Here is a 14,136-nt window from a genome sequence, read left to right as displayed (position 1 = left end):
TTAATTTTTTCTAAAAAAAAAAACAAAATGTTGAACTTACCTTGGATTTATGTATGTGTTGATTTTTATAATCCGAATCGAATTCTGGTTCACTGAAGTAACTCTGCAATTTTATAAAGAAAATTCAATTCGCACTGCTGTCCTGGTTAAGTGCGGTATGTAACCCACCTGATCTTGATCCCAATGCGTAGGATTTGGTTGAGGCAGTGGCTGTGGTATCCCTGGCCCTCCCGGCAATATTTGTGGCGGTGCTGCCACCTCTGTCGATTCGAATAAACGCAGCACTGAACGATCTCGAATTTCCCTTAAATGTGAGCGCACATCTTCCAACTCATAGAACATATCCTTACTGGCATCGTGTATGTAAATCTTGACATTTGGTCCCTCCAAATAGGCCATGGTCAATTGCCTGGGAAACGAGCGCACAAACAAGGCACGCACCGTATCTATGGAGGTGATTTCATTGGGCAACAAGGCCCTCTTGGTCTCAGAACGATACTGCAAGAATACCAAACCTAGGAGTAAGGAAGAAAAATGGTATATTCTCTCCGTCAGAGGTTTGTCAATCTCCGGGTAGGGGCTATGTGTGACACCATACCTAGAGGTCTTTCTAAGGTTTTCGAAGGTGTACGCACAACGGGTAACGAAGAACGTTGCTTACCGCCACGTCTAAACCCAGTACTGGCTGTCTCAACTTCGGACATGATGCCGGGATCATCATCGAACAGGGGCCCCTGATTGATGGGTGTATAGCCGCGTGAGGGTTGCATCTGTAAAAAAACAACAAAAAAAATTAGAAAAATTTGAAAAAAGTTTAAAGGTGGTAGATACCTTTTTGCTTTTCTGCATGCGAGAGCTCATCTGAAATGTAAGTTATGAGTTTGTTAGAAAAATTAATACCACAAAATTAGATATTCATTTAAATATCTTAAGCAGTTAAAAATACTTGTAAACTCTTTATTCCCACAGTTCTAGCCATAGAAAAAAATCTCAAAGAAGCTCTGAAAATTTGAAGCTTCAAGTAAATATTTTCATAAAAGTAAAACTTAAAATAATTACATAAAAACGGCAAAAAGTTCATATACAAGTGTAATATCAGTATTTTAAGATTATAACATTAAAGTATTGCTACACGCATATAAATTTATCAGCTGAAAACGTTAACCAACAGCAATGAACTGCGTTTGTGAAAGTTATTTCCCCAAAAGTTTATGTACAAAGCCATTTTTATTATAGGGACAAAGTTTTCACTTATATAGGTATTGAAAATCATGCAGTCAATCGTTTCAATTCAGGAAATGTTTGCCATTTGAAATGGGTCTTTTACCCGCTAAGAGTGGCAAAATGCAAATTTGCCCATGAACATCCCAATAAAGGAACAGCGACAAACTTCTCACATATCAATGAGTGCTGTCCGATTCTAATTTTAAGCTCAATGATAAGGGGCCTCCTTTTTATAGCCGAGTCCAAACGGCATGCCGCAGTATGTGACTCTTTGGGGTGAAGTTTTTACATGGCTGCCATTTTTCAAATGGCAAAGTTACTCACAAATGTTGCTAGCATTAGGAGGGGATAACCACCACTGAAAATATTTTTTGATGTTTTCGCCAGTATTCGAACCCAGGCGTTCAGCAACATAGGTAGACATGCTAACCTATGCACTACGGTGGCTCAGGTTAAAATTATTAACGCTATAGCGCTTAATAATTCCTCCAACATTAATCACATTTTTCGAGTTCTTTCCTGGTATTTGTTTTTAGGCAAACAAATGATAAAAGAAAATAATTGCTCTGCTATTGGAACTATATCAAGTTATGGTCCGATTCAGACCATAATTGAATTGAATGTTGGATACCATAGTAGAAGTCATTGTGCAAAATTTCAGCCAAATCTAATTAGAATTACACCCTTTAGGAGCTCAAGAAGTAAAACAGGGAGACCGGTGTATAGGGGAGCTATATCAGGCTATAGACCGATTCAGACCATATTTGATACATATATTAAAGGTCATGGGTGAAGCCGTTGTACAAAATTTCAGCCGAACCGGATAAGAATTGCGCACTCTAGACGTTCAAGAAGTCAAGATCCCAGATCGGTTTATATGGCAGCTATATCAGGCTATGGCCGATTTGGACCGTACTTGGCACAATCATAACAAAACACCGGATAAGAATTGCGCCCTCTAGTGACTTAAGAAGTCAAGAACCAAGATCGGTTTATATGGCAATTATATCAGGTTATGGGCCGATGTGAACAATACTTAGCAGAGTTGTTGGAAATTATAACAAGCAACCTCATGCTAAATTTCAGCCGAATCGCATTAAAATTGCGCCGTCTAGTGACTCAAGAAGTCAAGATCCCAGATCGGTTTATAATACAGCTATATCAAGTTATGAACCGATTTAAATCATACCTAACAGAGTTGTTGAAAATCATAACAAAACATCTCATGCAAAATTTCTGCCAAATCGGATAGGAATTGCGGCCTCTAGTGGCTCAAGAAGTCAAGATCTAAGATCGGTTTATATGGCAGCTATATCAGGTTATTAATCGATTTCAACCATACTAAGAACAGTTGTTGGAAATCATAGCAAAACACCTGAAATTCAACCGGAGTCAAGAAGTATGTACCGATTTGAACCATACTTAGCAGAGTTATTGGAAGTCATAACAAAAGACGTCATACAAAATTTCAGCCAAATCAAATAGGAATTGCGCCCTATAAAGGCTCAAGAAGTCAAGATCCAAAATCGGTTTATATGGCAGCTATATCAAAATATGGACCGATATAGCCCATTTACAATCCCAACCGACCTACACTAAAAAAAAGTATTTGGGAAAAATTTCAAGCGACTATCTTTACTCCTTTGAAAGTTAGCGTGCTTTCGACAGACAGACGAACGAACGGACAGACGGACGGATCGACTTCAAATGTCATGACGATCGAGAATATATATACTTTATGGGGTCTAAGACGAATATGTCGAAGAGTTACAAACAGAATGACGAAATTAGTATACCCCCATTCTATGGTGGAGGGTATAACTAGTTTTTGGCAGAGTTAAAAAAATAATAATCATACAACTTTTGTGAATTTATAAGTATGGTTAGAAGCTGCGTCTGTAACAGAAAGTGCTTTAGTTCGAATCCTGGCGATGGTACAAGTAGCAGGGGTTTTTCAAGATTTATGACGTTTACTACTTTTTTATATGTTTTATAGTACCAGCTGAACCGGGCCTGCTGCCGTGCGCCTTCTTTAACTTTATATGGAAAAAATTAAGCTTTTGAATATTTATTTTCGAATTCTCATTCAATTTGACTGAAATTTTGCTCAAAGTGTTTTAATATCATTTCTAACAACTGTGCTAAGTATGATACAAATCGGTCCATAACCTGGTATAGCTGCCATATAAACCGATCCTGGGTCTTGACTTCTTGAGCTTCTAGAAGGCAGAATTCCTATCCGATTTGGCTGTAATTTTGCACGTGGTGTTTTGGTATCACTTCCAGCATTTATGCGAAGTAGGCTCCAAATCGGTCCATACCCTGGTATTTTTAGCTTTCACTTAATAGAACAACGAGTATCTCTTGCTGAAAGGAACAACTTTCATCTTGGACGGATTTACGCCTAAATCACTTGCGGTAGCCCACTTTCCAATAATACCTAGGACTTCCAAAAGTATTTTTTCTAAGAGTGCCGGGGAACTTTCCCCTAACAGCAATAACCACGCCTTTAGCATACGCGATCATTTGTAGACCTTTTTCTTCCAGAGAAAATAATATATTGTAAACGGCTACATTTCAAAGTAGAAGAGACGATGCATCTCCTTCATGTGTCCCTCAGCTGATCCATCTTTCTACAGATTTAAGCTTGCCGTAATGCAACTTTTAGTAAGCGATTTTTTTAATAAACTTTCATAGAGTAGTATTGATGCCTAAAAGACTCCAGCTCCCTCCCTTTGGCAAGTATGCTCAAATTCTCATATCATATCTTACATCGCCTAATCTTTCTTGGAGAACATTGTTCAAGGTACTTGCCAAAAGCGATCAATAAAATTCGGGCCGACCAATCTTTATGTGCTCTCATGTGTTGATACATTAAACAAAACACCATATCACATTTGTTGTAAAGATCGGGCTAAAATTGTGGCAATTAGCGCCATAAAAGCTTTTGTCCGCTAAAATATATATATGAGAGCTATATGTAAATCTGATTTTGAAGAAATTGGTCACATATGCTCAGACACTCTGTACCAAATTTTGTAAATATCTGACTAAAAAAGCTATCAAGGTACATTAAATAAAAGACATACATTGAATCCCTATCGGTATTTGAACCGGTTTGATGAATCAAAGTTGTAGCTATTTCAACTTTAAAATGTGTTTTACTGTGAAATTGCTATTTGTTTAGTAACTGAGCAACATTTCTCACTACTGTTGGCCGTAAGCCAGAATTTTGCACATTTTGATAAAAAGGTCACTTCGGTTATGCTTCCTAAAAATATCTTCGTTTGTGGTAAACGATGGCTCTTTGACGCAAAAAATAAAAAATTCCTTTAAGCAAAAAATGTATCGTTTACAGCAAAAGATATTTTGTTACACGAAAGATTTATTTATTTATGCAAATACTGAGCTTATATTGGGTTGCCCAAAAAGTAATTGCGAATTTTTTAAAAGAAAGTAAATGCATTTTTAATAAAACTTAGAATGAGCTTTAATCAAATATACTTTTTTTTACACTTTTTTCTAAAGCAAGCTAAAAGTAATAGCTGATAACTGACAGAAGAAAGAATTCAATTACAGATTCACAAGCTGTGAAAAAAATTGTCAACGACGACTATATGGAAAATCCGCAATGACTTTTTGGGCAACCCAATAGTAAATATAAGTAAGTACATTATTAAAATAGAAGCTTTGGCTTCTAAGGTCATCAGCTATACACGAAAGATGAGTCATTTCGTTTGTTTATATCTTGTGTCTCTTCCATTTGGCAGAGAGCGTAGCTCAAAATACGACTCATTTTTTAATTTCTCATTGAGTAATGCTCATTCAGCCAGAGATCAGTACTGCTATCGCGATCGTGTGCGAATGTACACTCGGAAAGTGACAATTTTACTTTAGGTCGAACAAATTATTGTAATTACAACACCACAAACAAAAAAACTCACACCAAACGGCGCCAGGCTGGAGACTGTAGTCATAGATTATTTGACAATATCTTGCGCCACAAACAAATATCCATCCTCTGTATTTGTTACAAATTCTTGCAATTTTATCGTAAACAAAGTCCCAATGTTTTCCATAAACGAAGTTTACTTGTCGAAAAGTTCATTTATGGCTAAGGATTTTTTTTGCGAATAGGTATAAGAAAAATTATCCCATTTTAAATATATTTCATTATATTTACATCTATGACTTTTGGTCCTACATTTACTTCTTAGACTCTTGCTCGCACACACTTTTATCACTCTGCTGAAAACTCACTTAAACTGCTTTTAGCTACTACTTAAAAAAAAGAAGCTTTCTAAAAATATCTCACGCATATTATTTTCTCAGGAAAATTAAACTTAAGGGACTCGTTCTGAAACCAAAGGTAACCCACCAGAAAATAAAAAAAGAGCTCGACTTATTAGCTCGAACCTTTTGTAAGTAAAAGCGTGGGTGTAGAGAACATTTTGTCTAAGGTTTTCCATGAATTTTAGAAATTTATATGACCACACACATGGAAACAAAAGGCAATTGTTGCGATTATAATACTTCTATGTGGACCCCTAATAAATTTGGCCTGATAACATGCCACCACATATATAGAGGCACACACGAAAAGAAGATTCATTTAAAATTTATAATTTTTTTTTGGGTGATGTTTGTTTTTAATACACTTACCTCCAAATCCATGGCTTTCAGAGTCTGTTGTTGATTCTGTTGATTGACATAGGATAACATATCACCACCTAGCGTGTGTCTGCGAGGGTCCTCCCTACGCATATTACGTCTTCTGTCTATTATAAAATCCAAAAGGACCCAAAGGACAACCAACGACGACGACGACGATGATGATTAGGAGGAGGAGGACGTGGAGAACGTGTATGACGAGTACAGCAAACAACAAACAAGAGCGTAAAATAAATTGCCAAATTACTCACAAGACTTGCCAAAAACAAAAAAAAAAAACAACGCAGAGGTAGCGCAATTGTATGTGGCACGAATAGGTGCTTTTCACTTCAGACACTTATCCTGCACACAGTTCCGAAGTAAACCAATATTTACCTTGTTCGGTGTTTTGCATATGACCGGATTTCATGTCATTTTGCCAGTTCTCATCTAAATGCACAAACACACAGACAAATAAGCAGCGGCAGCAGATTAAACACCAGCCAGAGGCCACATCGACACCGACATCGCATACACCATTGGGCCAGGACATGGATATGGGCATAAAACAAACAAACATTAGCAGAGAAAACACCAGCGAGGACAATGGGGACAGAAAAAAAAAAAACAAGAAATAAAAAAGAACGTCGAAGAAACGCTTAATGAAAAATTCAATTGCGCTTTCGTGTTTCATTTGGCTGGCGTGGGTTTATCAATGTATGTGTGTGTGTGTGTGTGGTGTCTACTACTTACCGCCCTCGCGTCCTTTGCGTTTCTTTTTGGAACTACTGCTGCTGGAGCCACTACTGCCACCCCCGCCTCCACTGCCACCACCACTGCTGGCATTTGCAGGGTTCGGTGAACTTTTATCTTTGCTTTTCCAGCGTATTAACATTTCAGCGGGTAGAACAGGCCAAAGCCTAAACAGTCGGGAAGAAAAACACACAAAAAAGAGGAAGCAGGAATAAGCGAATGCAAGCAGGCGAATTCGCGGGACATTATAAAGGACTCTTGCGGAACAGCTCCCCCCCGCTTTAACACACAAAATGTGGGCGAGAGTGTTAAGGTATTAAACGAAAACTCTTCATTTAGGCGCCCTGCTGGTGATGGAGTGCTTGTTGCCCATTCAAAACAACAAAAAAAAGGACGAAACGAAAGGAAAGGATTGTGTTTTATGTTTTCTTAGTAAAATAAATATTTGATGTGCAATGAACACAGAGAGAGAGACTCCCCCCCACCACTTCTATACACACACCTAGTTGGCCCCCCTCAACAAACTTGGATGCAGATATGGCCTTCCAAACAGCACTCAGGTTTTTCCACTTCTACCTTACCTTGCCGGGCCACCCCCTTGTCTTTAGAGAGCCATTCGTCGGGCTCATATGTGTTTGCCCGTTTGAGCTGGTTGGGTAAGGACAATGTTGGGATAAAATGTCATGAATATTTGATAAATTCTTCTTAAGTAAAGTTTCCGTTAAAAAGAATTTTATGGCTCTCGGCTAGGGGCCGAGAAGGCTAAAAGGCAGCCGAGGGAAAGCTATTGCTATTGCTACTGCTGCTGCTGGTCTGGTTGTTGCGGGGAGCGCGGGGGCCGAGCAACGGTGTAAGTGTCGTGTCGTAAAGGTTTCCTCAGAGTTCCAAATTCACACGGCTGCTTTGCGCATGTCCTTGTTACACATATGAGATTTCATCACAGTTCATTTGAGGGGGTCACATTTGTGTTTGTTTATGTTTGAAAAATTCTAACAACATTTTGCCGGTAGGAATATAAAAAAATATCACGTGCAGCATTTGGTGAAAACAAAATATTGAGGGAGAGAGTGAAACACACAGCGAGAGCATACATCTCAACAGCCACACAACTCAAGAGCTTAAACCCCAAAACTCTCTTGTTTACACCCCAGTGAGAGGAATAAACAGCAAAAGTCTAACGTTGATTGCTCTCTCCCCAGAGGTGAATTTGTTTAAAGTTGGGTAAGGTTATTGCCAAGCAAAGCCTTCTAAACTATGGGCCAGTTGCAAGGTTCCCTAAACTTTTTCATGACGTTTTCTGGGAGTTGTTGTATTGGTCCTTAGGCGTTTTAAGGTCTCACAGTAACTGCGTTACTTCCCAGCTAAAACATAAAGTTAGGAATTTGGGCTCTACATATATTTTCAGCTGCACCACTTGTGGTTGGACGCTTGATTGGTTGTAAAAATTAAAATTCCTGCAGAACAAAGTTGACACTTTTCTTTTCCTCCATCTCCACGGCAAACGTATACAAAGGAATTTTCGGACAAAAAAAAAACACACATCCATCAAAATTTCTTGAACTTTAAAATTAACACTTGATAAATTATCCTCTTTTCAGTATATATATCTTTTAAGCACTTTTTTTGTTTTATGCTTCACACATATATGTATATGCATATCCTTCATATTTTCACAGGAATTTCAATTTTCAAAGCTTTAAGCAACGCACACACCTTTTGTTCCAATTTGCTAAATTTTAAAATTTCTCTATGGTTTTCTGCACTTTTCTTCACTTGGCCTAAAACACTTCGACTTAGTAGATAAATTTCTTTTGCAATGTTTTAATTGGTTTTTAATTAATTTTCTTTCAATTTAATTGGTTGTTTCAACCAGCATTAATTTAAGAAATTCTTTTCATTTATATTTTTATATGCTGTCGTCTATGACCGTATGAACCGTTCGATACTTCTTAAATGCCTGTGAATTTCGTGTATATCATAGAAGAGTTTCCGCCCTAAATGGTTTGGCCAGGACATCAAAGCGCAAGCGTTGTCCTCGAATAAAATACACCACTCGAGTTAGTTGAAGATGCAAAGGCAAATGACAACAAAACAAACAGTTTGAGTAGCACCCAATGTTATAACAAAGGGATGACATCTGTTTGTCAACTTATATTGATGAAGTTGCTTAGCTCGGACCAGCACCATAGAGTAGCGTGGTGAACTTGGTAATTATAATTTCACCCTACTGAGTTAAATCTATTTATGGGTGTTGAGGTGGGTTTAAATACTCACAGAGTTGCCATTATACCATTAAGTGCATCTGATATGGAAGAATGGAGTCAACATCTTTTTTATTTACAAATAAAACACAAAATATTTCACTGTCTAGCTTTAAAAATTGGGTTTTCTGTTTTTCTATTTATTTGTAATAGGAACAGAGAACCCTACGGTCTGCAGCCAGACAATATCCAATTGTATGAATTATTTCAAAACCGAAAATATTCAGCGCAAAACGTGTATTAGTTAATGTTTACAATTTGTTTGAAAGAGCATTAAAAACGGAAAAAGTCATGATTATCTTCTTATTCTACAAATCGCAAAAAATCAAAAGGGAAAACGCTTTATTTGTGGGTAATTTTCTACCCATTCGTCGTTAATGGGTTAAGTTCGGCTGGGCGGAATCATATATACCCTCCATTATGCGTCGCATTTGTCAAGTTCCTTTCACGAATTATCCTTTTAAGCAGAAAGCAAAATAGAAATAAAAAGAAATCCCTTTCAATGTTCTTTTATACAATTGTTGGATCAGAATTGCACCCAGTAGGTGTTCGAAACTTCAAATCAAAAGATGAGTTTATATGGAAGCTATATCAAGTTATGGGCCGATTTGTGGACGGCGAAAGTCATAACAAAGCCAGGCATGCCAAATTTCTGCCAGAGTGGATATTAATTGGGCTCTCTCGCGGATCAATAAATCGGTAGATTGGTTTAAATGTGACTTAAATATGGGTCGAATTAGCTTATTCTAATGCCAACAGAACTATTTATACAAAATTTCGAGCGGCTAGTATTATTTGTTCGAAAGTTTTATCAGATGGAGGGATGAATAGGGCTATATAGACATAAAATATTATGACGATCAAGGATAAACAAACTATATAAAGTCCTACACTCATAGAAAAAAAAGTTGAAAATAGCTACTAATGTAGCAGTAGTTCTGCTATTACAGCAGTAGTACTGCAATTTCAGAGCAGCAGCAGGCTTACTACTGAAAAGTCAGTTGTTTGCTGAAAATGACTGATGCTTAATAATGAAAGAAGAAAAATTAAAACACATATAAAGAAGAAGAAGAAAAATTAAAACACATATAAATGTGTGTCTCAGTGGATGTTTATAATCACCGCTGAATGTATATTTCGCTTCAATTAATTCCATTTGTAATTATTAAAATATAATTATATGATTAAAATGTTGCACATCATTTATACAACTACCATAGATTTGGAATTTTTCATGAAGCAGCAGTAAAAATAATTTTTGAAGTGTGGCAACCCTGTTTATTATGCGGATTGAAACATATTAACCATAGTGGTGAGTTTCACCTTTTATTAGCAATACACCACATATGTCCACATGTGTTGAGTTACGTGGATAAGTCGGTAGCTGCGTAGGCTAGCGGGTTGTAACTTAGAATTGGGAAAGTTTATATGAAACGTAGGTTCAAAACCCAGTCAGGGTGGAAAAATATCTTTGGCACTGCACTTTTCAATAGGTAGCGCTAGGAAAATCAACTACGATTTTCCCGCGCATACAAGTATCCCTCATCCATATCCGCCACACGTCATTTGCTATCACCCTGGCATTTGGAACGTGCCAATGGAAAGGAGGGAGATTAATTGTAATCTCTGAAGGAAGCTAAGTCAGTCGTTGCACTCGTTGCTAGACGCTTAGTGCCAATCGAGATGAGATACAACTTTTATATTTATTATAAAGAAAATTTATATTTTTTTGAGAACTAAAGGGAATAAAAAAAATTAAATAACAGTTTATGTCTTTGGGGAAAATGTTATGGAAATTTTGCCTTTTGAGAAAAATTTACTGACACTTTACTTTATTTTTTTATATTTATTACTTTTATATTTATTATAAAGAAAATTTTTATTTTTTTTGAGAACTAAAGTTTAAACAGTTTTTGTCTTTGTCTAAACAGGGGAAAATGTTATGGAAATTTTACCGTTTGAGAAAAATTTATTGAAGTTTTGCCTATGTCTGTTTGCGCTCCTTTATTTTGACCTTTCTAAAATGCTTTCATGATTTTTCTTTAGAGAACATTTTTACAGACATGTTTTTGTGGGCATTTTATGGTCATTTTGACTTCGAAAATTTTTATAAAAATTTAATCTTTAGAAAAAATTTTAACAATTTTTTTTTTAAGAAAAATTTTATTTTTTTTCATCCGAGAAAAATTTTGAAGAGAATTTTATGGATATTTTGTCTTTGGAGAAATATTATAGGAATATTTTCTTTTAGAAAATCTCAGGAGAATTTTGGAGGTTGAGAAAATCTAATGGTAATTTTGCCTAAATTTTATGGAAATTTTGTCTTTAGAGAAAAAGTCTTTGCGGAAATCAGGACGGCAAAACCACGAACAGTCTTGGAATGTAAGAAGGAGATTAACGCCTTCTCTGAGGATAGGACGATCAGCATTGGTACTGTTATTGTTACCAGTTACTCCGCTATGGCTCGGCTCCCAAGTAACTGGGAATGAGAAAGCAGACCATTTGGCAGTGAAGGCCAGAGAACTGCCATCAATAAACTTGTTTAACTCGAAGCCTTTCGGATCGACGAGTTAAGGAAGTGAGCGAGAATGCGCATGTAACCCTCTGGAACAGTGAAATGGTCGGTAAGACGGCGAAAATCCTATGGGGAAATCTAAATCGCGAGAAGACGAGGCTATAACTGAAAGGAAGTAAGAAGGAGATCAGTATAGTTTTCGGTATCGTAACATAGGACTTCGAGCTAGAGCTGGCAATCTATCGATAATCGAAATATTCGATATTTCTAGTATTAAATATCGATAGTTCTGGAGATCGACTCAGTTGGAAATCATGAGGAGATCATTGTATAAAATTTTAGCCAAATCGAATGAAAATTGCGCCTTATATGGGCGCAATGTATCTTATATGATATATTTAGTGTCGGATCACTTATTTTTGTTCCATTTTGTAAAAAATTTAATTTTGCCGAAAAACAAAATATCGATAGTATCGATAGCGTCATCGATATTTTGCCAGCTCTACTACGAACTCATTTATGTAAAATCGGTGCGGCAAGTGATAGCATGTGTAGGGCATGCGGGGAAGATGATGAGACGTTGGAGCATTTCCTATATCATTGCTCGTCTTTCGCGGCTTACAGATACTGGCTCTTAGGTGGGGACACAATATCAGACATGAACCAACTTAGGGGGCTGGCAGGGAAAACAATTAAGGATTTTGTAAGTAGCACGGAACTGCTAATTTGGATTTTCTTTTACGAGGTTACTTTTTTCTATTTAGAGCGTACAACAAGCCGATTATTGCCTAATCGGCTAGTTGTACGCTCTTCCATGAAATTTTGAGAAAATTTCATGGAATTTTTGTTTTTTGAGAAAAAAAATATTTAGAAAATATTCAATAAATGTTATCTTGGGTCACAATTTTCTATTCGTTTGTTCTGGAAATTTCTTCAAAATTTTGTTTGCAGAGAAATTTTCGTTGACATTTTGTCTTAGAGAAAAATTTCAATAGATTTTTAATTCTCTTTCTAAAATAATTTATGCAAATCAATTTTTCTCAATTTTTCTTTTTAACTTATGTAGACGCCATCAACATGACCTTGTCCCCTATATATAACGCACACGAAAAACAATATTTGTGTGAAAAACTGGCACTTTAACAATCTCCAATCTCCCAATATTAGTTCAATTAATTTTGCCGTTTTCAAACGCCGGGACAAAATGAATCTCTTTGACACGTTAGAGACAGGCGGACAAGGTTGTCATAAATGTGGGGGGATAGATATCCAACGAAAACGTGGAGTACAAGCGCCAACTAAGATATCCCCCCAAGTTATCGCCCAAAGATGAAAAAGAATACCGACCGAGTAATGAAAAATCTTTGTTTGTTGCCATATCTTCATCAGTCTTGGTCAACATGGCCATTATTCACTTATACACACTCACACTTGGTTGAGTTTAGGCGGATTTCTTATTATTTTTTTTTTTTATTTAATGGCTAATGCTATTGTCAAGACTTTTGACGGCGAATATTTCAAAATGGTTCTAAATATATTGGGCCACCTTGTAAGTTGATGGATGAGTGAACATACAAATAGACCACAAGGCGGATAGATGGTTGGAGGCACGAATGGGCTTATGGACAGACGGTTGGAAGAGTGGATGACTTTTGTCGGTTCTTTACCTCTGAGTATAAAACTAATTGCCAACAAATGAGAGACAAATCATTGATATGCATATAACAAAATACAGACAGCAAAAAAATTGCTGATGATTTTATGAATTTTTCTCCTAAACTAAACAATAAAATTGTGATTTTAGTGTAAAAAGTGTGGCATGTGACATATATGATATTTAAAGCAAAAAAAGATAATGTTTTGCTTTAATGATAGTATTTGATGTTATAAAAATTTTATTTGTGTTGACAAAGTCCACTCTAGAATGCAAAAAATCAAGAAGAAAATCTGACTATGTAGTAAAATTGTTGACCCCAGACCTCAACGTTGGAGGGACAATAAAATTTAAGGCAATATAAAAAACCTAAAATAGATAAGAGCTGGAAAACTATCGTTAATCGCAACATTTTATATTTTCGATATTTCTAACAATAAGTATCGATAGTATCTAAATATAGTCCGATCCGAATTATATTTGGGACGGATGTTGGAAGACCTAAAACTACCCACTGTTCCAAATTTCAGCGAAATCGGTTAAAAAATAAAGCTTTTATGGGCTTAAGACCCTTTATGTGGAGATCGGTCTACATGGCAGCTATAACTAAATATAGTCCAATCTAAACCATATTTAAGTCCTATGTTAGGAGGCGTAAAACTAGTCAATGTTTCAAATTTCAGCGATATCGGTTAAAAAATAAAGCTTTTATGGGCTTAAGACCCGTTATCTGGAGATCGGTCTATATGGCAGCTATACCTAAATATAGCCCGATTTGAACCATATTTGGGTCCCATGTTAGGAGGCGTAAAACTACTCAATGTTTCAAATTTCAGCGAAATTGGGTAAAAAATAAAACTTTTATGGGCTTCAGACCTTTTATCGGGAGATGGGTCTGTGTGGCAGCTATATCTAAATATAGTCCGATCTAAACCATATTTAAGTCCTATGTTAGGAGGCGTAAAACTAGTCAATGTTTCAAATTTCAGCGATATCGGTTAAAAAATAAAGCTTTTATGGGCTTAAGACCCTTTATCTGGAGATCGGTCTATATGGCAGCTATACCTAAATATAGCCCG

General features: G+C 36.5%; 1 protein-coding gene across 6 annotated transcripts in view; it reads right to left on the bottom strand.

Annotated features, from left to right (window-relative positions):
• LOC106082865 (coiled-coil domain-containing protein CG32809) overlaps positions 1-8,558 on the bottom strand; it is a 61,898-nt gene extending 53,340 nt beyond the window's left edge. For 5 of the 6 annotated variants that reach the window (XM_013245605.2, XM_013245613.2, XM_013245627.2 and 2 more), the window contains exons 1-8: positions 8,341-8,558; positions 6,628-6,794; positions 6,271-6,324; positions 5,887-6,002; positions 832-861; positions 599-770; positions 169-515; positions 41-103 (exon numbers count right to left, since the gene is read on the bottom strand). In XM_013245605.2, the coding sequence (XP_013101059.1) occupies positions 41-103; positions 169-515; positions 599-770; positions 832-861; positions 5,887-6,002; positions 6,271-6,324; positions 6,628-6,769 (924 nt within the window). In that variant the 5' untranslated portion in view covers positions 6,770-6,794; positions 8,341-8,558. The remainder of the gene's footprint in view (positions 1-40; positions 104-168; positions 516-598; positions 771-831; positions 862-5,886; positions 6,003-6,270; positions 6,325-6,627; positions 6,795-8,340) is intronic. The other variant, XM_013245621.2, reaches the window with a different exon arrangement.
• Between the last annotated feature and the right edge of the window lie 5,578 nt (positions 8,559-14,136).

Source organism: Stomoxys calcitrans, chromosome 4 (assembly GCF_963082655.1).
Source record: "Stomoxys calcitrans chromosome 4, idStoCalc2.1, whole genome shotgun sequence".
Lineage (NCBI taxonomy): Eukaryota > Metazoa > Arthropoda > Insecta > Diptera > Muscidae > Stomoxys > Stomoxys calcitrans.
The sequence above is the reverse complement of the archived record's forward strand: the minus strand, read 5'-3'. Positions and strand labels throughout refer to the sequence as shown.